At 46.1% G+C, this 26,612-nt stretch overlaps 1 protein-coding gene across 3 annotated transcripts in view; it reads left to right on the top strand.

Moving 5' to 3' along the window:
- Window positions 1–26,612, top strand: part of LOC142660728 (C-signal-like) — a 101,076-nt gene that overhangs the window by 65,319 nt on the left and 9,145 nt on the right. The window contains exon 1 of one of the 3 annotated variants that reach the window (XM_075837542.1): window positions 20,045–20,296. The exons of the other annotated variants lie outside the window; for them this stretch is intronic. Within the exon in view, the coding sequence (XP_075693657.1) occupies window positions 20,060–20,296 (237 nt within the window). The 5' untranslated portion in view covers window positions 20,045–20,059. Of the gene's footprint in view, window positions 1–20,044; window positions 20,297–26,612 lie in introns of those variants that run through there. 3 annotated transcript variants of the gene reach the window in all.

The raw sequence follows: 26,612 nt of genomic DNA on the forward strand, positions 1-26,612 counted from the left end.
AAACACACGGAAATCTTTTTGGATATGGGCACACACGTACACATGCAACATAATTCATATCATCCAATTTATATTATTGTATTTATACTATGAAATTACGGTAGGGAAAGTATTAGGGACAGTCAAACAAAGAATTAATTGTGATCAATTTAATATCAATATTCATATTTATTTCATTATGATCTTTATTTATTTTTTCATCTTAATATATTTTTTTCCATTTCTATATTTATTATATATGTTTTGTTAGTTTTATATTTACATATATATTTTTGTATATAATATATTTTATTCTATTCATTCATTCATTTATTATTTTTTATTTATTTATTTATATTCATTTTTTCCTTTGTGCTATGTATACCTTGGTCAAATCCATCCAAATGTTTTATCATTGATTTTGGCACTTGTGCAATCTGTGCACAAGTGTAACTTAACACACCATACATTCATACATGTTTCCCTTATGGTTTATGTCGCTCCGTCTTCTGCCCAGTGCGCATGCGCGGCCTGGCAGTCTGGGTCTTCGCTGCCTCGGCCGGAGCATCCTGGGGGCGTGGCTCCCGTCTTCCGGGGCCTGAGTTCGCGCCTGGGATGTTGACACGCCGGAACCTTTGTCTGGCTGTCTTTGTCCCTGGTCGGACCGGGCTGCGGGACGCGTGACCCCCGCCTCTGTTCCGGTTCCGGCGGCTGACACACCGGACTATCGGGCCGCGATACTTCATGTGTCATCATTGATTTTTAGCAGCCTCAGCTGCCCCCCTGATGTTTGATTGGTTCTGGGTTGTTTAAATGATGTCTCCTCACTTTCTGACACCACCCCCAGACGAAGGCTCGAGGGCCGAAACGCGCGTCGGGGTTGATGCCAGACAGTACCGATTGTGACATGGGTAAGACGTCCTGCTTTATCTTAGAGTCCTTCATTCATTTGGTGTGTTGCTGCTTTTATGCATGCATACACCCATTGATGTCCATATACATATGAGTATGACTGTTGTTGCACTTTACTCCTGCATCTGATTGTGACTAATACTTACCGCTTGGTGTGGTTTTCACCCATATACTGGATGCAGGACTGTGTGCACACTTTTTCTATACTCACATTTATTTATTTATTTACTCATGTAATAGGAACTGTCAATTTTCCCATTGTCACTTTGTTATTTAATGTATTACAACTTTAACATTGCATATTCTACTGTCCGGTACCCTTTCATACTGTGGCTATCATCTTTAACTTTTAAATGTTTTTTGTTCTAATAAAACTTACTATTTTTAATCTAACTTTGGTGTGTCGGACTCCGTTTTTAGGTTTATAAATCATTCAGTGTGTATCCCCACCGATACCATCATGTTTATTTAGGGCTTGTAAGTCCCGCCTCCCGCTTCTTTTCTCTGTCCCTTTAAACATCTCATATGTATACAACAGATATTTATCTTATCAACGTTTAAACCTTTTGGGATTTGGGTTTGGCTGGCGCTGCCCTTTTGGTGCTCTCCATATAGGTATAGTAGTTTGCCCGTGTTTTCCATAGCCTCCGGCGAATAATGTCCTGAACCAGTGGTGAGTTCGTACTCTCCATTTTCTTCTAATAATCACATATTTTTCATTATACTCATAAATGCATATGTTTTAAATTCTGCTTATTGTTTTGTGTTTAATTCATGTTAACAATGGAAAGTAGTTTGTCATTTGGTGGTTTTGCTTACTCCCATTGCACATCTAACATTTATGTACTAATTTTTATGCATTTCCTCATGTGTTCATTACCATTATGCAAAATTTTCACTGATCATTCCATGCAATTTTGATTTATGTTATTCCTTACAGTGTTTGAAGCAATTCTAACCTTAGCTTTCTTTATATTAATTTGACCTCACATTACGTCATAGAGATACTTTGACCTCTGTTTGGCGTTTTTTTTTAAACTTCATTGTGTTTCAAACATGCTTACAATGACTATATTAGTTAGGTATCTTGTCCTTCTGCTTACCTGGCCTGATGAAGACGCCTGTCCGGCGTTGAAACGCGTAGCCCTTGCTTTTTTAATAAAGCTGTTATAATTACTTACCTGGTCCTTTCCTGATGGTAGCAGTGCTGTACTTTGGTTCTACTTTTTTCCACATAACTCACATATTACCGTAGCGGTTCCCTTTCAAGTGGACCGGCCTCCGAACCGAGCTGCAGTTCCATCAGATTCATATTTCCTGCTACAACCAGTGTTGTGCCTGTTTGCACAACTGGAATAGGTGAGCAGTTATCATCTCATTTTTTTTTTTTTTCCGCTCCTTATATTTGTGGCCTGCACCATGTGGCGCCGTATTTTTTGTCCTCTCTCATACATATATGGATAGTGACAACAGGGACTCCTCCTGAATCACGAGACAAATGCTTAGCCCTGACATATCCTTTTTATTGTTTTACGGTTGTGGTCTCTTTCCCAAAATCTAGTAGTGAGATCCCTCGCTTGTTTCTCAAATTTCTCTTTCCTTTAAAAGATATGTTGCATCCTTAGAAATTGACCCACTAGACTAGCCTTCTTGACCTGTGGTCAATGGGACGATGTAGTGTATAGAAATTATTTGGCGTGGATTTTCTGTAAACGTCTGTTGAGATAAAACCCCTCAGATCTATTTCTATCAAAATATCCAGAATCTGTGTTCGACTGAACTTCCAGGTAAGTTTAATATTAAACTCATTCAAATTCAAGGTACTCAAAAATTCCTCCAAATGCGATATGGGGCCCTGCCAGATAAACAAAATTAAATTTTTATACCATGACCATGAAACTACCGCAACACGTCCTATCGCATTTTGGACTCTCTCTTTACCACAGAACATATTTTCAATCAATGGCGCACAAGTCGCCCCCCCATAGCAGTTGCAGAAAACAAAACGGTCCTCAAACACAAAATAATTATGTGTGAAAGCAAAATAAAGTAGGGACAACACAAAATGAACCAAATCCTAATCCAAATTGGACATTTCCAAAAATAACTTAAAGAGGCTCTGTCACCAGATTTTGCAACCCCTATCTCCTATTGCAGCAGATCGGCGCTGCAATGTAGATAAGAGTAAAGTTTTTTGGTTTTTTTTTTAAAACGAGCATTTTTGGCCAAGTTATGACCATTTTTATATTTATGCAAATGAGGCTTTCTAAAGTACAACTGGGCGTGTTTAAAGTAAAAGTACAACTGGGCGTGTATTGTGTGTGTACATCTGGGCGTTTTTACTTCTTTTACTAGCTGGGCGTTGTGAATGGGAGTGTATGATGCTGACGAATCAGCATCATCCACTTCCCTTCGTTAACACCCAGCTTCTGGCAGTGCACAGACACAGCGTGTTCTCGAAAGATCACGCTGTGACGTCACTCACTTCCTGCCCCAGGTCCTGCATCGTGTCGGACCAGCGAGGACACATCGGCACCAGAGGCTACAGTTGATTCTGCAGCAGCATCGGCATTTGCAGGTAAGTCGATGTAGCTACTTACCTGCAAACGCTGATGCTGCTGCAGAATCAACTGTAGCCTCTGGTGCCGATGTGTCCTCGCTCGTCCGACACGATGCAGGACCTGGGGCAGGAAGTGCGTGACGTCACAGCGTGATCTCTCGAGAACACGCTGTGTCTGTGCACTGCCAGAAGCTGGGTGTTAACGAAGAGAAGTGGATGATGCGGATTCGTCAGCATCATACACTCCTAGTCACAACGCCCAGCTAGTAAAAGAAGTAAAAACGCCCCGATGTACACACATAATACACGCCCAGTTGTACTTTTACTTTAAACACGCCCAGTTGTACTTTAGAAAGCCTCATTTGCATAAATATAAAAATGGTCATAACTTGGCCAAAAATACTCGTTTTTTAAAAAAAAAACACGTTACTCTTATCTACATTGCAGCGCCGATCTGTCTGCTGCAATAGGAGATAGGGGTTGCAAAATCTGGTGACAGAGCCTCTTTAACTGCATGTGTTCTCAGGTCACAAGTGACCAGATACTTATCAACCTCAAGATGTATGGCCTAAAAAGGACCCTCCAGTCTCGGAACAAAATTATAAATGTAATGGGGTACATGGAGTAATATCTGTTGCGCTCAAGTTCCCCCCCCCCCCCCCAATGTGAATCCGCCATTTTAGCGATCCCCCTGTGCTGTCTCAAAATGGCCACAACGCTTCTCAGATTGAGTCTAAGACACTCCCTTTGTTCACGGATTGGACAGAACTTCTCACGTGAGAAGCTCTGGCCAATCCAAAAACAGTGGGAGTGTCTCAGACTCGTAATCTAAGAAGCACTGCAGCCATTTTGAGGCAGCATATAGGGGACCCTAAAACCAGGGATCCACGGCAGAGGGGCAGAACTAGAGGGCATCCAATAGTATTATTCCATATAAACCATCATATTTAAAATGTTGTCCCGGGACTAGAGAGTCACTTTAAGTCTCCTAAGGATGTCAGTATTATCCATCACCAAACAAGGAAGGGTCTCCACCCATTTCTGTAAATAGTAAATAAAAATCCATAAATCTGCACACATTTTCCCATAACCCACCAATTACCGAAACAATGGGTCTGCCCAGGGGACTGGCGGGATTTTTGCACTTTTGGTAATAAATAAAATGTCGGTATGACTGGAACCTTTACAGCCAATCCTTCCAAAATCTTGGAACTAATGATCCGGTCCTCAACACCACTAGTCAACAGGAGGTCCAACTTTTGCTTATATTGTATAGTAGGGTTTTTCTTAGGTGCCTACAGCTTTGGACTTCTTTTAATTGTCGATACGCCTCTTTTTCATACAACACAACATTGTCAGACAATTTTAAGACAACACTTTTAATGTCCTTTAGTTCATTAATAGCTTGTCTTTGAGCTTTGGTAAGATCGTTATCAACAAAAGTCTCAGAGATATGGCCAAAATCTTTTTTAACTAATTTAACAAAAATATCTGGACATGGGAGATTTTCAAATCTACTTTGAGTTATTATAGTGCAAAATTTATTCCTACAGGTAATAAGTATAAACGACTCAAATTAAACCCCACATGGCTTACACCTTCTGTGAAAGGGGCAATACATGACAAAAAAAGGGCATTTAAAAAATACAAATCTGAGGGTACAGCTGTAGCCTTTGTAAAATATAAAGAGCTTAATAAAATCTGTAAAAATGTAATAAAATTAGCAAAAATACAAAATGAAAGGCAGGTGGCCAAGGATAGTAAAACAAATCCTAAAAAATTCTTCAAGCATATAAATGCAAAAAAGCCAAGGTCTGAACATGTAGGACCCCTAGATAATGGTAATGGGGAGTTGATCACAGGGGATCAAGAGAAGGCAGAGTTACTAAATGGGTTCTTTAGCTCTGTATATACAACTGAAGAAAGAGCAGCTGATGTAGCCGGTGCCAGTTCTGTTAATATATCAGTTGATATACTGAATTGGATGAATGTAGAGATGGTCCAAGCTAAATTAAATAAAATAAATGTGCACAAGGCTCCGGGACCAGATGGGTTACACCCTAGAATTCTTAAAGAGCTTAGTTCAGTTATTTCTGTCCCCCTTTTCATAATATTCAGAGAATCTCTAGTGACTGGTATAGTGCCAAGGGACTGGCGCAGGGCAAATGTGGTGCCTATTTTCAAAAAGGGCTCTAGGTCTTCCCCGGGTAATTATAGACCAGTAAGCTTAAAATCCATCGTGGGGAAAATGTTTGAGGGGCTATTGAGGGACTATATACAGGATTATGTGACAATAAATAGCATTATAAGTGACAGCCAGCATGGTTTTACTAAGGACAGAAGTTGTCAAACTAACCTAATCTGTTTTTATGAAGAGGTAAGCAGAAGTCTAGACAGAGGGGCCGCTGTGGATTTAGTGTTTTTGGACTTTGCAAAGGCATTTGACACTGTCCCCCATAGACGCCTAATGGGTAAATTACGGACTATAGGTTTAGAAAATATAGTTTGTAATTGGATTGAGAATTGGCTCAAGGACCGTATCCAGAGAGTTGTGGTCAATGATTCCTTCTCTGAATGGTCACCGGTTATAAGTGGTGTACCCCAGGGTTCAGTGCTGGGACCACTATTATTCAACTTATTTATTAATGATATAGAGGATGGGATTAATAGCACTATTTCTATTTTTGCAGATGACACCAAGCTATGTAATATAGTTCAGACTATGGAAGATGTTTGTGAATTGCAGGCAGATTTAAACAAACTAAGTGTTTGGGCGTCCACTTGGCAAATGAAGTTTAATGTAGATAAATGTAAAGTTATGCATCTGGGTACCAACAACCTGCATGCATCATATGTCCTAGGGGGAGCTACACTGGCGGATTCACTTGTTGAGAAGGATCTGGGTGTTCTTGTAAATCATAAACTCAATAACAGCATGCAGTGTCAATCAGCTGCTTCAAAGGCCAGCAAGATATTGTCGTGTATTAAAAGAGGCATGGACTCGCGGGACAGAGATGTAATATTGCCACTTTACAAAGCATTAGTGAGGCCCCATCTAGAATATGCAGTTCAGTTCTGGGCTCCAGTTCATAGAAAGGATGCCCTGGAGTTGGAAAAAATACAAAGAAGAGCAACGAAGCTAATAAGGGGCATGGAGAATTTAAGTTATGAGGAAAGATTGAAAGAATTAAACCTATTTAGCCTTGAAAAAAGACGACTAAGGGGGGACATGATTAACTTATATAAATATATTAATGGCACATACAAAAAATATGGTGATATCCTGTTCCTTGTAAAACCCCCTCAAAAAACAAGGGGGCACTCCCTCCGTCTGGAGAAAAAAAGGTTCAAGCTGCAGAGGCGACAAGGCTTCTTTACAGTAAGAACGGTGAATTTATGGAATAGCCTACCGCAGGAGCTGGTCACAGCAGGGACAGTAGATGGCTTTAAAAAAGGGTTAGATAATTTCCTAGAACAAAAAAATATTAGCTCCTATGTGTAGAAATTTTTCCTTCCCTTTTCCCTTCCCTTGGTTGGACTTGATGGACATGTGTCTTTTTTCAGCCGTACTAACTATGTAACTATGTAACTATAATAATATAATGGACATAAAAACAAAGGTTGAAAATACTGTGATTGGTGGCACAGATGCATACACTACCGTTCAAAAGTTTGGGGTCACCCAGACAATTTTGTGTTTTCCATGAAAACTCACACTTATATTTATCAAAGGAGTTGCAAAATGATTAGAAAATATAGTCAAGACATTGACAAGGTTAGAAATAATGATTTTTATTTGAAATAATAATTTTCTCCTTCAAACTTTGCTTTCGTCAAAGAATGCTCCATTTACAGCATTGCAGACCTTTGGCATTCTAGCTGTTACTTTGCTGAGGTAATCGGGAGAAATTTCACCCCATGCTTCCAGAAGCCCCTCCCACAAGTTGGATTGGCTTGATGGGCACTTCTTGCGTACCATACGGTCAAGCTGCTCCCACAACAGCTCTATGGGGTTGAGATCTGGTGACTGCGCTGGCCACTCCATTACAGATAGAATACCAGCTGCCTGCTTCTTCCCTAAATAGTTCTTGCATAATTTGGAGGTGTGCTTTGGGTCATTGTCCTGTTGTAGGATGAAATTGGCTCCAATCAAGCGCTGTCCACAGGGTATGGCATGGCATTGCAAAATGGAGTGATAGCTTTCCTTATTCAAAATCCCTTTTACCTTGTACAAATCTCCCACTTTACCAGCACCAAAGCAACCCCAGACCATCACATTACCTCCACCATGCTTGACAGATGGCGTCAGGCACTCTTCCAGCATCTTTTCAGTTGTTCTGCGTCTCACAAATGTTCTTCTGTGTGATCCAAACACCTCAAACTTCGATTCGTCTGTCCATAACACTTTTTTCCAATCTTCCTCTGTCCAATGTCTGTGTGCTTTTGCCCATATTAATCTTTTCCTTTTATTAGCCAGTCTCAGATATGTTTTTTTTTTTGCCACTCTGCCCTGAAGGCCAGCATCCCAGAGTCGCCTCTTCACTGTAGATGTTGACACTGGCGTTTTGCGGGTACTATTTAATGAAGCTGCCAGTTGAGGACCTGTGAGGCGTCTATTTCTCAAACTAGAGACTCTAATGTACTTGTCTTGTTGCTCAGTTGTGCAGCGGGGCCTCCCACTTCTCTTTCTACTCTGGTTAGAGCCCGTTTGTGCTGTCCTCTGAAGGGAGTAGTACACACCATTGTAGGAAATCTTCAGTTTCTTGGCAATTTCTCGCATTGGAATAGCCTTCATTTCTAAGAACAAGAATAGACTGTCGAGTTTCACATGAAAGCTCTCTTTTTCTAGGCATTTTGAGAGTTTAATCGAACCCACAAATGTAATTCTCCAGATTCTCAACTAGCTCAAAGGAAGGTCAGTTTTATAGCTCCTCTAAACAGCAAAACTGTTTACAGCGGTGCTAACATAATTGCACAAGGGTTTTCAAGTGTTTTCTAAATCATCCATTAGCCTTCTAACACAGTTAGCAAACACAATGTACCATTAGAACACTGGAGTGATGGTTGCTGGAAATGGGCCTCTATACACCTATGTAGATATTGCATTAAAAACCAGACGTTTGCAGCTAGAATAGTCATTTAGCACATTAACAATGTATAGAGTGTATTTCTGATTAATTTTATGTTATCTTCATTGAAAAAAACTGTGCTTTTCTTTCAAAAATAAGGAAATTTCTAAGTGACCTGTAATGGCAGGAAGGAGGTGAAGGGAAAGTGAGCCCTAATCTACCCACCGCCCTGTCCCTGCCTACTTGCAACGACCCGCCCTAGGCGACGAGGTACAACTGGGCGGCGGTCCCTACGCTGGCTAAGTGCACAGGAAAACAAACAGGGAACACGCAAGGGAAGGGGCAGTAGCCACGGAACGCCACGAGGAAACGGGGCGGCGAACGAACAGTCAGGACCAGGACGAAGTGAGTACACCCGAGCAGGCACGGAGACAGAAGCAAGCCAGGGCAAGCAAGCAGGTCAAGCAGAACTGCAGCAAGGCAGAAGCACGGCAGAAGCAGGCTGGAGCAAGCAGCAGTGGGGCCAGGAATCCAAAAGAATTACAAGCACTGAGGGGAGCACATGGCAGGTAATAAAGGGCAGGGGGCGGAGCTAACTCCGAGAGACCAGGCCGCGATAGGCTCTCCCACTCCTGAGCCTGCCACCCTGGTTGGTGGGAGATGGTGTCAGTCGAGCAGGTCTGGCCTCAGGTGTGGATTGATTAATCCCAGGAGTATAGCTAGATGAAGTACCTGGCAGATCCCTAACAGTACTCCCCCTTTTATGAGGGGCCACCGGACCCTTACTAAGGGGACCCGGTTTAGTGGGGAAGAGGAGGTGGAACCTCCTGATCAATACCCCAGCGTGAACATCACGGGCAGGTACCCAAGTCCTCTCCTCCGGCCCGTATCCTCTCCAATGGACCAGGTACTGGAGGGAGCCCTGGACCATCCTACTGTCCATAATCTTGGCCACCTCGAATTCCACCCCCTCAGGGGTGAGAACGGGAACAGGAGGTATCCTCGAGGGGGACCAGGACGGGGAGCAGCGTTTAAGGAGGGAGGCATGGAAGACGTCATGTATGCGAAAGGATGGGGGGAGCTCCAGACGGAAGGATACAGGGTTGAGGACTTCAATGATCTTATAAGGTCCAATAAATCGGGGAGCAAACTTCCTGGACGGGACCTTAAGGCGCAAGTTCCTGGACGACAACCAGACCAAATCCCCGACGACAAACCGGGGGTTAGCAGAACGTCTACTATCCGCCTGAATCTTTTGTGCGCTCTGGGACGCCTCTAGGTTCTTCTGAACCTGGGCCCAGACAGTGCACAGTTCCCGATGAACCTCCTCTACCTCAGGATTATTGGAACAACCAGGGGAGACGGAGGAGAACCTTGGGTTAAACCCGAAATTACAGAAAAACGGGGAGACCCCTGACGAGTTACTGACCCGGTTATTCAGGGAAAATTCAGCAAGGGGAAGGAATGAGACCCAATCGAATTGACAGTCAGAGATGAAACACCTTAAATATTGTTCCAGGGATTGGTTGGTCCTTTCCGTTTGGCCATTAGTTTCGGGATGGAAGGCGGAGGAGAAGGACAGATCAATCTCCAACTTTTTACAAAAAGCTCTCCAAAATAAGGAAACAAATTGTACCCCTCTGTCAGAAACGATATTGACTGGGGCCCCATGGAGACGCAGGATGTGTTTCACAAACAAAGAAGCTAACGTCTTGGCGTTAGGTAGCTTCTTAAGGGGCACAAAGTGGCACATCTTGCTGAAGCGGTCGACTACCACCCACACCACCGACTTGCCCTGAGATGGAGGCAAATCGGTGATAAAATCCATGGAGATATGGGTCCAAGGTCTCCGGGGAATGGGCAAGGAACGTAGTAGGCCCGCAGGTCGGGACCTAGGGGTTTTGGACCTAGCGCAAACCTCACAAGCGGCGACGTAAGCCCTAACATCTTTAGGCAACCCAGGCCACCAATAGTTTCTGGTAATGAGGTGTTTGGTGCCCAAGATGCCAGGATGACCAGATAGAGCGGAGTCATGGTTTTCCCTGAGTACCCTCAGCCGGTATTGCAGGGGAACAAACAGTTTGTCCCCAGGGACGTTCCCGGGAGCTGCACCCTGATCAGCCGCGATATCAGAAGCTAAATCAGAATCCGTGGCAGAGACAATTATACCAGGGGGTAAAATACAAGCGGGATCCTTTTCGGAAGGAGGATTGGCCATGAAACTACGTGACAGAGCGTCAGCCTTAATATTCTTGGACCCAGCCCTATAGGTAACCAAGAAATTAAATCTGGTAAAGAATAGTGCCCACCGAGCTTGTCTAGGATTAAGCCTCCGGGCCGATTCTAGGAAAACCAGATTCTTGTGATCCGTAAGGACCGTTACCTGGTGTCTGGCCCCCTCCAGGAAGTGCCGCCACTCCTCAAAAGCCCATTTAATGGCTAGAAGTTCGCGGTTCCCAATATCATAGTTACTCTCCGTGGGCGAAAACTTCCTAGAGAAGTAAGCACAGGGGCGGAGATGGGTGAGGGAGCTGGTACCCTGGGACAAGACGGCCCCCACTCCCACCTCGGAAGCGTCAACCTCCACAATAAATGGCTCCTCTTGGTTGGGCTGAATCAGCACGGGGGCCGAAATAAAGCACTTCTTGAGAGTCTCAAAGGCCTGGACGGCCTCAGGGGGCCAATGGAGGACATCGGCACCCTTGCGGGTAAGGTCCGTAAGAGGCTTAGCGACGACCGAGAAGTTGGCAATAAATCTCCTGTAATAGTTGGCGAACCCTAAAAAACACTGTAACGCCTTAAGGGAGGCAGGTTGGACCCATTCCGCCACAGCTTGAACCTTGGCAGGGTCCATGCGGAATTCATGAGGAGTGAGGATTTGCCCTAAAAATGGTATCTCCTGTACCCCAAAGACACATTTTTCAGTCTTAGCAAACAGATTATTCTCCCGAAGGACCTGGAGCACCTTCCTGACATGCTCCACGTGGGAGGACCAGTCCTTGGAAAACACCAGTATGTCATCAAGGTACACAACAAGAAAATTACCCAGGTACTCTCTCAGGATTTCATTAATAAAATTCTGGAAGACAGCAGGGGCATTACACAACCCAAAGGGCATGACCAGGTATTCTAAATGACCCTCGGGTGTGTTGAACGCAGTTTTCCACTCATCCCCCTCTTTGATGCGGATAAGGTTATATGCCCCCCGTAGATCGAACTTAGAAAACCATTGGGCTCCCTGAACCTGATTAAAAAGATCCGGAATCAAAGGAAGTGGGTACTGGTTCCTTACGGTGACCTTATTCAGGTTACGATAATCAATGCACGGCCTAAGACCACCATCCTTCTTCCCCACGAAGAAGAAGCCAGCACCTACAGGAGAAGTCGAGGGGCGAATGAAACCCTTGGCCAGGCATTCTTGGATATACACCCTCATCGCTTCACGTTCAGGACATGAAAGATTAAATATCCTACCCTTAGGAAGCTTGGCACCAGGCACCAAATCGATAGCGCAATCGTAATCTCTATGGGGGGGCAACACCTCGGAGGCCTCCTTAGAAAACACATCGGCGAAGTCCTGAACAAACTCAGGAAGCGTGTTTACCTCCTCCCGGGGAGAAATAGAGTTAACAGAAAGACATGACATAAGACATTCATTACCCCATTTGGTGAGATCCCCAGTATTCCAATCAAATGTGGGATTATGCAACTGCAACCAGGGAAGACCTAATACCAGATCAGACGATAATCCCTGCATCACCAGTACAGAGCACTGCTCCAAATGCATGGAGCCAACCAGGAGTTCAAAAACAGGAGTATGCTGAGTAAAATAACCATTAGCCAGGGGGGTTGAGTCGATTCCTACTACAGGGATGGGATAAGGTAAATCAATACAAGGCATCTTTAGAGACATAGCAAAATCCACAGACATGATATTAGCAGATGAGCCAGAATCCACGAAAGCACTGCCCGTGGCAGACCGGCCAGCAAACGAGACCTGAAAGGGAAGCAAAATTTTATTGCGTTTCACATTAACGGGAAATACCTGTGCGCCCAAGTGACCTCCCCGATGATCACTTAGGCGCGGAAGTTTTCCGGCTTCTTATTCTTGCGCCTGGGACAGGTGTTCAGTAGATGCTTGTCGTCCCCACAGTAGAAGCAGAGACCATTCATTCTGCGAAACTCTCTACGTTGTCGAGGGGACATGGAGGCCCCGAGTTGCATAGGTACCTCCGAGTCCTCCGTGGAGGGGCGAGGAGACGGGACCTCGGGGGGAATCGCAGAAAAGTCAGAGGGGAGCACACTGAAGCGTTCTAGCTGACGTTCCCTGAGACGTCGGTCAAGTCGTACTGCTAGGGCCATAACCTGGTCAAGGGAGTCAGGCGAGGGGTAGCTAACCAGCAGATCCTTCAGGGCGTCAGATAATCCTAACCTAAACTGGCACCTTAGGGCCGGATCGTTCCACTGAGAAGCTACGCACCACTTCCTAAAATCAGAACAGTATTCCTCAACCGGTCTCCTACCCTGACGTAAGGTCACCAGCTGACTCTCGGCTAAAGCAGTCCTGTCAGTCTCGTCGTAAATGAGTCCGAGGGCAGAGAAAAAACGATCAACAGAGGAAAGTTCAGGGGCGTCAGGAGCCAAGGAGAAGGCCCACTCTTGGGGCCCTTCCTGGAGTCGGGATATGATGATACCCACCCGCTGGTTCTCGGAACCTGAGGAGTGGGGCTTTAGGCGGAAATACAGTCTGCAACTCTCCCGGAAGGAGAGAAACGTCTTACGGTCCCCTGAAAACCGGTCAGGTAACTTGAGGTCGGGTTCTAGAGGTGAGGTGAGGGGTACTACTAAAGCAGCGTCACCCTGATTGACCCTTTGGGCCAGGGCCTGGACCTGTAGGGAGAGGCCCTGCATCTGCTGGGTCAGGGTCTCAAGGGGGTCCATGATAGCGTCAGCGTAGGAGAAATGGTAGACTAGGTAAGGGCTTGTAATTATGTAATGGCAGGAAGGAGGTGAAGGGAAAGTGAGCCCTAATCTACCCACCGCCCTGTCCCTGCCTACTTGCAACGACCCGCCCTAGGCGACGAGGTACAACTGGGCGGCGGTCCCTACGCTGGCTAAGTGCACAGGAAAACAAACAGGGAACACGCAAGGGAAGGGGCAGTAGCCACGGAACGCCACGAGGAAACGGGGCGGCGAACGAACAGTCAGGACCAGGACGAAGTGAGTACACCCGAGCAGGCACGGAGACAGAAGCAAGCCAGGGCAAGCAAGCAGGTCAAGCAGAACTGCAGCAAGGCAGAAGCACGGCAGAAGCAGGCTGGAGCAAGCAGCAGTGGGGCCAGGAATCCAAAAGAATTACAAGCACTGAGGGGAGCAGGTAATAAAGGGCAGGGGGCGGAGCTAACTCCGAGAGACCAGGCCGCGATAGGCTCTCCCACTCCTGAGCCTGCCACCCTGGTTGGTGGGAGATGGTGTCAGTCGAGCAGGTCTGGCCTCAGGTGTGGATTGATTAATCCCAGGAGTATAGCTAGATGAAGTACCTGGCAGATCCCTAACATGACCCTAAACTTTTGAACGGTAGTGTACATACCTTTAGAATTTGCTCTTTCGTCCTCTTGTTCTCGCAAGAGGGATTCTAGGTCCTATGGGGTCTGTCTTTCAACAGGGAAGGTAAATAAATTATTTTAATTATACTTATTAAAGTGTTTTTTGAACAATAATCTACTTTACTTTTTACTACCGTAAAATAATCAAAACGTCCTGCTGGAGAAAAAGTCTAACCCTTACCTAATAATTACATTTGTGAGGTGGGTCTATGGGCAGTTAAATTAATTACCTTTAAAGTTTCTTAGCTCTTTTGTCCCTGTAGTTCATCGCTCTGGTTTTTCTTTTTACTGACAGGGTTTTGGGACTGTACAGATGATGGCCTGTCCCCTTTATGTACCATCAAATTTGCAATTGTAAATCAAGAAACCCATATACTGTTCTTGTCCGCACCTGATGTAAACTTGTAGAGAATTAATATCCATAGTTTATTGATCTATAGGTTAGGGCCCTTCCAGAAGACTCTACCTAGTCCTGCAGTTGCTCCCAGCTGTTCTTCTGATGTGTTTGAGGTGAAGGAGATCCTGGACTATGAGTACAAGGAAGGACTTTTTATTTAGTGGACTGGAGAGGGTTTGGTCCTGTGAAGAGGTCCTGGGAGCCAGAAGAATACCTCAATGCCCCTGCCCTCAAAGGGGGGTACTGTAACGTCCGTCGTCCTCACTCACCCCTCGATGGCTGTGACCGCAGACCTCTGTGTTCTGGCCAGCGTCTCCTAGGAGACGTCAGCACTTGTGGCCGCCCTCCTCGGCAGTGTCCTCTAGGGTGTGTGCGCTCGTTCCCGGCCTTAACGGTCCAGCGCGCGCACATGAAAATAATTACAAATTATCCCCAGATCACCCTGGACTATAAAAAGGACTCTGCCCTTTCACTACTTGCCTGAGCGTTGTTGTGTATTCCCATGTTAGTCTTAGCAAATGGTCCCTTAGTGATATCCTGTTCCCAGTGTTCCCGTGCCCTGCTACCTGTATCCCGTGCTGCGTTTGTTCCTGTGCCTCTTCTAGTGTTAGAGCCACCTCTTATCATACACCACGTCTGGTGTCATCTTCCACGCCTGATCTCATCCGCCACGTGTGGCGTCACAAGTTCCATCAGTGCCTAAGCCTCTGCTACTGTCTGGACTATTACAGGTACTCTTGTGCTAGGACTTTGCATAGACTTTGTAGACCACATACGCATGGATCATGACAGCCACCAGTAATGATAAGCAATAAAGTCCTGAGTCTTTCGAACACCAGAATGGCAGGCCAGTTTGGAATTATGCCCCCAGCGAAGAATTCTATTCCTCTCAGCAGGAGGGACAAAGATCTTTCCAGGCGGAATGTCCTTTGATCAGCAGAGGGTTTACTGCAATAATCCTAGAAGGGTCAATAATATGTTGAGATTTCTCTTCTGAGTCGTCAGTCTCAAATGATCGAGATGAGACAAGGCATCGGCCTTAATGTTTTTGTCTGCAGGGCAGAAATTAAGAAGAAAATGAAACCCAGCGAAGAACAGCGACCACCTGGCTTGACAAGGATTTAGTCACTGTGCACAGACTGCAGATAAGTACGATTTTTTTGTGGTCGGTGTAGATGATGATGTGGTGGACAGAACCCTCAAGCAGGTGTTTCTATTCTTCAAAGGCCAGCTAGACAGCAAGCAACTCTCGATCCCCAATAGAGTAGTTGCGCTCAGCAGGAGAGAAGAGTTTGGAGAAGAATCCGCAGGATACTGCCTTACCTTTGGAATTTTTTTAAAATAGGAGTGCTCCAGCACCAATGGAAGAACCATCAACCTCCAAGGAAAACTGCTGAGTAACATCTGGATAATGAAGAACAGAAGCAGAAGTGAAGGCGTTCCTGAGGTTAGAGAATGGGAACTCCGCTTCAGGGGTCTAGTCGTTAGCGTTCACTCCCTTTCTGGTGAGAGCTGAAATGGGAGCAGTAAGGGACGAGTAGTTAGGAATGAACTGGCGATAGAAATTAGCGAATCCAAGAAATCTTTGTATAGCTCGGAGACCCTGAGGACGTGGCCACTCTAAGACGCCTTCAACTTCTACGGGTCCATTTGTAGTCCACAATCAGAGACAATATATCCCGGGAGGTCTTTTTTTCAAATACGCACTTCTCCAGTTTTGCGTATAATTAATTTCCCCTTAACCTTAACAAGACTTGGCGTACATGCTTCCGATGCGTCGTCAAATCAGATGAGTAGATCAAAGATGTTGTCCAGATATACCACCACACAGACATATAGGAGATCTCGGAAGATGTCGTTCACAAACTCCTGGAACTCCGCCGGAGCATTACACAGTCCAAAGTGCATGACAAGATACTCGTAGTGACCGTCCCAGGCGTTAAATGTGGTCACTACGTATCACCCTTGCGTATACGAATCAAGTTATAGGCCCCGCATAGATCCAGCTTCGTGAACACCTTAGCTCCATGAATCCTGTTGAAGAGCTCAGAGATAAGCGGCAAGGGGTACTTATTTTTTAACGTGCTTTGGTTCAATCCACGGTAGTCGATGCATGGTCGGAGTGACCCATGCTTTTTCTCCAAGAAGAAGAATCCAGCTCCGGCTGGTGAAGTAGACTTTCTGATGAAACCCCTGACCAGATTCTCCTTCACATACTGTGACATGGCCTGGGTTTCAGGCAAGGAAAGCAGGTAGACTCGTCCACGAGGGAGAAAAGCTTCAGGAAGCAACTCTATAGGACAGTTATATGGACGATGAGGAGGAAGAACCTCTGCTTCCTTCTTGCTGAAGACATCCGAGTAACTGGCATATTGTGGGGGTAATCCAGAAAGAGACTAAGGAAGTGGAGACCAAACAGGACGAACCTGAGTCAGGCAACGGCTCAGACATCGGTGTCCCCACTGGAGAACCTTCCCGGAATTACAATCAAGGACTGGAGTATTTTGGCGAAGCAATGGTAATCTTAATCGGAGGGGTTGATAGCCTTGGACAAGACGTTGAAAGCAATCAGCTTGGAGTGAAGGGCTCCTACCTGCAGCCTCAGTGGTTTGGTGATAGACAGAATTGGGTCAGGCAGAGGTTGTCCATCTACAGAGGCAACCGCCAAGGGTTTCTCTAAAGGGACTGTGGTCAAATGGAGACCATCTAATATGTCCTGCTAAATAAAATCTGCGGCCGCTCCGAGATTCAAAGTTGTCAGGCACACAGTGCGATCCTTCACTGGTGACAATAGACATGGGAATAGAGAATTTGGGAGAGAATTTAGTGGTAGAAAGTGATTAATCTAGGTTAGTCTCTCTAATCAAACCTATGTGCAGGAGTTTCCTGGCTTTTGAGGGCGTTGGCGCACCGGAGTCTATCTTCCTGCATAGGCTCCTCCGAAGGTGTAGTAGGACAGTGTAGTAGCAGCCTATGGAATTTCGGAGCCAGTCGTCAAGGTCTCCTCTGCCGATGGACTTCCAGAGTGCACTCTTGGATCCGCATATCGATCCGGGTAGCCAGAAGTATTAAGGCATCTAAGGTAACAGGAAGTTCTTGAGCCGCCAGTTCATCCTTAATACGAGAAACAAGACCCTGCGCCAAAAGGTCTCCACCAGGGCCTCATTATTCCAAACCAGCTCTGCTGCCAGTGTACGGAAAGAGATAGCATACTCCCCTACGGTTGACTCCCCCTGTTTGAGGGTAGCAGTGAGGGAGCTGCAGAGGATGTTCAACCCGGTTCCTCAAACACAGTATGGCAAGTCTCTAGAAGCAGGGAAAGATCCAAAAATTCCAGGCCCTCACGATCCAAGATGGGGTTCGCCAATGCCCATGCAAGGACTTTGCCAACGAGGAGAGAAATAATAAATGCTACTTTGGCCTCATCAGAGGGGAAGAGATGGGGCTGCAACCTAAAGTAGATCATACATTGAATAATGAAATGTCTACAGGCTCTAGGGTCCCCGTCATAGAGAGGCGGTAGAGGCAGCGATATTGTAGATCCAGGGCAGGCAGGAGGGGTAACAGGTAATAGAACAGTAGCAGCATCCGGAGGATTGAGCAGTAGAATGATCCAAACAGGTGATGATTGAATTTACTGCCTGTAGAAGCTGATCCTGGCATGCCCGCAGATCACGCATGTCTGTTTCCATTACCTGAATCACCGTCTTTGGTTGACCAGCGGGTTCGATGGCCTGAGCGTACTGTCACGCCTGTGGAGTATGTGGACCCACAAGGCCGCTCCGCCGTAGGTAGCGGAGTAGCAGCTGGCCAACTACAGTCAATAACAGTCTCATGGGTAGGAGTACCTGGGAGGATTTTCAGGCAGATGCTCGGAGTAGCACACACGTGGCACAGATGATGCTTCACGTGCCAGCGGTCAGAGACCGTGGACACAACACCCCCTCAGATGCACCCATACAGTATAATGCCACTTTAGCTGCCATCATACAATATGCCTCATAGCTTCCCCAATGCGATATGCCACCTTAGCTGCCCCAATACAGTATAATGCCCCCTTAGCTGCCCCTAGTGCCCATGCCCACATAGATAATGCCACAGTGCTCATGTAGATAGCGCCACGCACAGTGCCCATATAGATAGCACAGTGTCCCCTGCAGATTGTGCCACCCCCATGTAGATTACACTACCCCCCTGTAGCCATTGGGGCTCCCTTTCGGGGCGGAATTCCCCGCCAGGGAGTCGTCCATCGGCAGGGGATTCCGCTGCCAGAGGAGTCCTGGACGTCATTGTCCATATATGGACAGTGATATCAGGGGTTCGCTCTAGGAGCGGAATCCCTGACCAGAGCGTCGGCAATTCTCTGACAAGGGATTCCGCTCCAGGAGGAGCCACTGATGTTGCTGTCCATCTAAGAGCAGGGATTCTGCTCCAGTAATGGACAATATGGACTGTGGCGTCAAGGGCTTCCCAGTACTTAAAGTCCTCTTTACGGTTCCCTGCTTCAGCAGTGGGTTCAACTGTATCTGTGTCCACAGGACGCAGATACAGTTGACATCAAGGGTCCGGGACATACCACCGGCCGCCCGGGACATCGGGCCACCCCCTGAAATCCTGGACTTTCCTGCAGAATCAGGGACAGTTGGGAGGTACGGCTTAGATACAAGGCCCCAGCAGACAGTATAAGCTTATTGCAAAGGAAGAAAAATTTCGATCCAGCACTGAGTTTAAAAGGAAAAATATTCCACTTTATTTAAATAAACTTTTAAAACTTACACAAGCACAGAGGGGTGGATGCACAGAGCCTACGCATTTAAACCGATTCACTCGTTCTTAATCATGGCATGTCATGTCATAAAACCTTACTGTTCCACCCTGCATTTGTATGTGCAATCCCAGGTATGGGAACTCTCATTACCACCTTTTGCCCCATCCCTGGTTACATAGGGCGGAGACAGCTCAAGGGGATTCCGGCCAATTAACCATTTGTTGCCTAAACTAAACAAAAGATAAATATATACCTGTTTTGTTAATAAGTTTGTATAGCACGTTATACCTATTCCAATGTGTTACACATAACTTGAGATAGGGGGCCTAAATGAATGTATAGTATCAGGTGAATATTTATAATGAAAACATTCTTGAAATATGTGTTTTTGTTGGGCTCTGTTCACACGAAGCTTTCTGCATGCAGGAAATTCTGCCTGAAAAAAATCAATCAACTCTATTTTTTTTAGGGGAATATTTATGCACTACAGGCGTCCTTTGATGCCTTTTTTGTGTGCGTATTTTTCAGCGTGTTGATTCTGGAGCATTTGAGATACATCAGAAATGGCATTAATATAACATAAAAATTCATATTTTTGTGGAGAAACTGTTGAGTAAGATTTTTGGTGGATCTCACAGAAGACATCTGATGAGGTACAAGGATAATTAAAAATTATTGGAATTTTCAGAATAAACGGGGATTGTGGGCATGGTAGTAATCACGTCACTGTAGCCATCCCCCAGGAAAGTGTTAACTCAATATGGTCACATGTTGCATTTACTTCCTGGAAGAAGCACAAAGTCAAAAATACAGCCACGAAATCTGCAGTCTCTGCGCTCCGAGGATTTTACAGCAGCCATGTCTGGGTTTAAGGTTCAGTCTGTCCTGATAACCGGCTCTAGCAGAGGAATAGGCTTTGAATTTGTTCAGCAGTTTCTGAAGTGTGAAAATCCTCCAGGAAAGATTTTTGCTACCTGCAGGGATCCAGAAGCTCCTCAAAGTCAGGTAACAACTGAGCTCATACAGGTGTAACGTGGTCTGCAAATGTTCAAATGCAATAGATACTCATTATAATGATTTGTAGTGGGGCTGTGGATATCTTCATGACATGCGTCGACATCTGAAACAATGACATACAAAAATACACTATATGGACAAAAGTATTGGGACACCTACACATTACACCTACAGTAGTTTTATCACATCCCATTCTGAATCCATAGGCATTAGGCCCTGTTCACACAGAGTTTTGATGCGGAAACCGCTCCGCAAAACCCGTCAAAAGGCGCCTGAAAATGACTCCCATTGATTTGAATGGGAGTTGGACGAGTTTTTTTTACAGTGAGTAAAAAAAAAAACACGTCGCGGTAAAAAGCGACATGACCCATCTTGAGGCGGTTTCCGCTTCCAAAACCCCATTTCAATCAGTCAGAAAGAGTAAAAAAAACACCTTGACGAGTGTTTTGTAGAGTTTTTGTCAAACCACTGTGCAAAAAACGTCTGGAGCAGTTTTTGCAGGAGGAATTTTCCTCCTGCAAAAAACTCTGTGTGAACACAGCCTTAATATGGAGTTGGTCTCCCCTTTGCAGCTAAACAGCTTCTACTCTTTCTACAAGATTTGAGTGTCTGTAGGAATATTTGCGCATTCATCCAGAAGAGCATTTGTGATGTCAGACACTAATGATGGACGAGAGGGTCTGGCTCACAATCTCTAGTTCATCTCAAAGGTGTTGGATGGGGTTGAGTTCAGGGCTCTGTGCGGGTTAAGTTCATCCACACCAAACTCACCCAACCATGTCTTTGTGGACCGTGCTTTGTGCACTGGGGCTCAGTGATGCTGGAACAGAAAAGGCCGAACCCCAAACTGTTCCCAGAAAGTTGGAAGCTACAATTCAATTATCAAAAATGTCTTGGTATGCTGAAGCATTAAGATTTCCCTTCACTGGAACTAAGGAACCTAGGCCGACCCCTGAATAACATCCCTATAACATTATCCTCCTCCACCAAACCTTACAGTTGGCACAATGCAGTCAGGCCGGTAACATTCTCCGGGCATTCACCAAACTCAGACTCGTCCATCAGACTGCCAGATAGAGAAGTGTGATTCATCACTCCACAGAATACGTTTCCACTGCTCTAGAGTCCAGTGGCGGCGGCTTTACACCACTCCATCCGGCGCTTGGCATTGTGCTTGGTGATGTAAGACTGGCATGCAGCTGCTCACCCATGGAAACGCATGCCATGAAGCTCCCGGTGCACAGATTTTGTGCTGATGTTAATGCCAGAGGAGGTTTATACTGTCTACTCATTGACTCAGCAGAGCGTTCGCAACTATTATGCACTATCTGCCTCAGCACTCTGTGGTCTGCAGCATCTTGGCTAAGTTGCTGTGGTTCCTAAACGCTTCCACTTTGCAATCATACTTATCCAGAATTCTGTGCTCCTTTGTCCAGGCCGGCCTCCTGGGATGACGTTTCATCCCATGTGACCATTACAGCCAATCTCAGGCTGCAGCAGTCACATAGGATGGAACGTCAGGACGTCGGAGGGACGTGTCACCATGGTAAGTATAGCAGTTTGGTTTTTTTCATTGCATGATTTCCGCAGCGCACATTCGGTACGGTTTTTTGGACAAAAGTCCCTGCGGACAACAGGGCGGATACGCTGTGCATCTGCAGTGTATCTGCCCTGTGGGAAATTGATCTTACAGTTTCTTGGGTAGATTGAATTGATTAGACTGATCCAAAGATCCTCAGAATATTGAGGTTTGTCATTCTTGTAGGGCAATAACTTTCAAGGTTTCTCTAGCTACAGAAATACCAGTCATTCCCTCCCCTACCAGCTACAACTATTATAAAGTTATGTTATTACAAGCTAAATCCAGCTTAACCTGAAATTTATTTTCGGACAAAGTTATCTTCTCCCCGCAACTGTTGCTATACTGTACGTAACACTTGTGGGGAAGGCGATAACTTTATCCAAATCTGACATTTCAGGTTAGGCTGGATTTAGCTTGTAAATGACTTCTGACTTTAAAATACTATAGGAGAAAAAAGGGGTGGGTGACAGTGACGTATAAGCGCTCGCCAACTCTTCTTACTGCCGACCCCGGTTTCTGAGATGGTTTGAGAGTTCTCAGGTCCATCAACTCTCAACATGTGTGAGCAGAGCTGCCTAAGATGAGTGCCATAACCATACATCCTGATTCACGTCTTCTGAGCTTTCTTTAAACCCATAGAACGCTCGTTGCCGATAATTGCCCTGTGCAAACGCTTGTTCATCTGCTGGTCGTATAGTTTTAAAAAAGTTAAATATTATAATTGTCGGCAGCACATCTGCCTGTGTAAACAGGGAGACACGCTGCCGACATGATAATATTGTATGGGGGATGAGCGATCTGAGTAACGACCGCTCATCCCCATCCATAGCTCCATGTGACAGGAGCAAACGAGCGCTGATCAACGATATCTCGTTGATCGGCGCTCCCTGCACCGGCCGCTAATCAGCCGGTGTAAAAGGACCTTAAAGGGGTTGTCCAGGAAAAAAAAAATTCTAAAAAGTGTCCCCCAGCCTTGGTTTGCCTTCCCTAATACCCCCTATTAAACTTCTAACCAGTTTCTGTTTGATCTCCATTGTCACTGCTGCTCTGTTTGTTTACATCCCTTGCTGTCTCCTGTCTTGTAACCCACTATACCCATGATCCCCTGCTGCATCTGAGGAGACAGTTGCACCCCCCCTCCTTCCTCCAAATCATCTCCGCTATTTGCATACTGCCACTCCCCTCTATGTTCACAGGTCCTTCCTTGCTCTAATTCCAGGCAGCTCCCTCCCTGCACACTAATAATCATCATTATCCTTTGTGCCTCCATCTATCCCTGATCTAAGTACAGGCACTTATCTCCCTCCCCCGCCCATTTCACAGCCTGATAAATGTAAGTCTGCCCACTCCACCTATGTCAGACATCTTGGTACACACAATCCAGTCAGCACATTTTCCTCACCTGCTGCCGGATCTTTTCCAAGAGATCCTGTATTAGGCCCTGTTCACACTGAGTTTTTTGCTGGCAGAAAATTCTGCCTCAAAATTCTGATTTTGACCTGCCTGCACACCGTTTGCAGGCGACATGCCCTATCTTTGGGCGTTTACTCCTCTGTACTCCCACTGACATCAATGGGAGGCAGAGAAAGCGTTTTTCGCAGCGTTTTTGCCCGCGGCGCTCAATGGCCGCGGGTGAAAAATGCCACAAAAAATGTGGCAAACGGCATGCAGGCAGATCAAAATCTGCTTCAAAATTCAATGCAAAAAACAGTGAACAGGGCCTCACAGTGAAGAAAACACCAAACACTACTACAAACAATGGTAAAACTTTATTTTTTTTTACATAATTTACTATAAATGTACGTAAAGCCCCATGCACAAGAACGTGAATTAGCGGCCGCAATTCCCCCGAAAATCCATGGGAGAATTGCGGCCCCATTCATTTCTATGGGCCCATGCACACGACCGTGGTTTCCAAGGTCCGTGCATGGCCCAGGAGCCTGGACCACAGAAAGAACGGACATGTCTTATTACGGCCGTGTTCTGTAGTCCGGGCTCATAGAAAATAACGGACCATGTGCACGGCTCGAGGGTGACACACCGTGGCTGGCCGACCCGAAAATCACGGCCGTGCACATGGCTACGGTAGTGTGCATGAAGCCTTAGTGTGTCTCACTATTATTTACTAATATATATATATATATATATATGTGTGTGTGTGTGTCAGAGGAGAGACAAGATGACAAAGGCGTGGATGACGAGATTGTCTTAGGAGGGGTGTTTTAAAGGAGAGACAAGGTGGCCACTCAGCGCAGAAGATCCTAGAGTGAAGGAAGAGGGGGTGTGGACGACGAGATAGGAGGAGGGGGGCGTGTTATATGATTGATGACGCTCCGTGTCTTTACTAAGACAGCACTTCCGACTGTGTAGAGACATGGCGCTTCATCAACTACCTTTAGGTTCTATTCACACGACAGGGTCTAGAGTCGGCCGATACATTTTCTGACACGCACTGCCCTCTGTAGATAATGCCACACAGCCCCCTGTAGGTAATGCCACACAGACCCCCTTTTAGGTAGTGCCACACAGACCCCCTTTTAGGTAGTGCCACACAGACCCCCTTTTAGGTAGTGCCACACAGACCCCCTTTTAGGTAGTGCCACACAGACCCCCTTTTAGGTAGTGCCACACAGACCCCCTTTTAGGTAGTGCCACACAGCCCCCCTGTAGGTAGTGCCACACAGCCCCCCTGTAGGTAATGGCACACAGCCCCCCTGTAGGTAATGGCACACAGCCCCCCTGTAGGTAATGGCACACAGCCCCCCTGTAGGTATTGCCACACAGCCCCCTTGTACATAGTCACCCCCCATAGATGGCACCCCCCCTACTTTCCCGTAGGGGACAGCTCCAGGAGATTTCCCTCACTTCACTGTCCATATATGGACAGTGAAGGCAGGGACTTCTCCTGGAGCAGAATCCCCGGCCACATCGCCAGGGATTCCGCTTCAGAAGTGCCTGACGTCACTGTCTCCATATATGGACAGTGAAGGCAGGGAGTTCTCTTGGAGCGGAATCCCCAATCCCCGGCCACAGCATTGCCGAAGCTGTGGCCGGGAATTGGGGATTCCGCTCCTACAGGGAGCAAAAAACACCCTTCTCCTCCTCCTCCACATGCACTTCACACTGTGAGGAGGAGAAGGAGAGAGCGAGCGATGGAAGACACGGCCGTCACATTACACACCGACATCAAATAGTTAAAATTTGCACATGCGCAATGGAAAATACATGTCAGCGGGTTTGTGCTGCCCTAACTACAGGCACTAAGGGAGAAGAAAAAGAGATACACGGCGCCACATAGTGCAATAAAAGCGAGGGAGTACAAGGAGCAATCTAATGTAAGAAAATTGCTCACCTTAGGTAGTGGATACCGTTAAGTATCTCAAAAGCCAGAAAGCTGCTGCCAGGTCCGTACACATGCAAAACGAATTTTGCTGTCAAAGTGGATCAATAATTGTGGAAAAAGGGACCACCGGCGCTGCTATAAACGATGTCAAGGCAAGAGATGATATTTAATGTTTTAATGAAAGAGGCTACGCGTTTCGACGCCGGACCGGCGTCTTCATCAGGCCAAACAATTCGATTGGCCTGATGAAGACGCCGGTCCGGCGTCGAAACGCGTAGCCTCTTTCATTAAAGCATTAAATATCATCTCTTGCCCTAACTACAGGCAGGATGGTATAGTGACCGGTGCCCTGACTACACTGAACTACATTTTACTCTGAAGTGCTGCTCCAGTTTTCTGGCGTAGAAAAGTCACAATTTACACAAAAAAAATACGACGCTGATGCCACTTTTAAAGAAGTGGGTAAGACGTAGAGGGGGCAAGGTGATGCATGGCCCAACAAACTTTCTATACTTTACACCAGAAATGGGTAAATTATTGCGAAAATCTACACAAGCTCGTTTCTGGCGCATGGACAGCCCAAGATTCAACAAATTTAGTAAGAGGCGCGCACCTCTTAAAAAAAATTGTCGCAGCTTACTCTAGCGCCCATCAGTCGAAGGCCGGATTCACACGAGCGTGTGCGTTTTGCGCACGCAAAAACGTGGCATTTTGTGTGCGCAAAAGGCACTTAATTGCTCCGTGTGTCATCACCATATGATGCGCGGCTGCGTGCTTTTCGTGCAGCCGCGATCATGATGACACTCTGTTTGGATGTTTGTTAACAGAAAAGCACGTGGTGCTTTTCTTTTTTCATTTAATACTTTTCACTGCTGTTGCGCGAATCACGCGCGTCCCACAGAAGTGCTTCCGTGTGGTGTGCGTGATTTTCACGCACCCAATGACTTCAATGGGTGCGTGATGCGCGAAAAACGCACAAATATAGGACATGTCGTGAGTTTTACGCAGCGGACACCCGCTGCGTAAAAATCACGGTCTGTCTGCACGGCCCCATAAACTAACATAGGTCCGTGCGACGCACGTGAAAATCACGCCTGTTGCACGGACGTATATCACGTTCGTCTGAATAAGCCCGAAGACTGGCGTATGAAATGACAGTTTTAGTGAATCTGGGCCATAGTTTTAATAAGTGCCAGGTTTGGGGAGAAGTGTCTGGCTTTTCCCTGCTTAGGTTGATTGACAGATCTCTCCCTATACTCAAATAAGGAAAGACCTGTCCAGCAAAGCGGGAGGGGATCCATTTAACGGACACTTCTCCTCGAGCCCGGGACTTATTAAAACTATGTTTTCTTCGACACACCGCTGCACTTCAGAGTAAA

The sequence above is a fragment of the Rhinoderma darwinii genome, chromosome 9 (genome assembly GCF_050947455.1).
Source record: "Rhinoderma darwinii isolate aRhiDar2 chromosome 9, aRhiDar2.hap1, whole genome shotgun sequence".
Taxonomy (NCBI): Eukaryota; Metazoa; Chordata; class Amphibia; order Anura; family Rhinodermatidae; genus Rhinoderma; species Rhinoderma darwinii.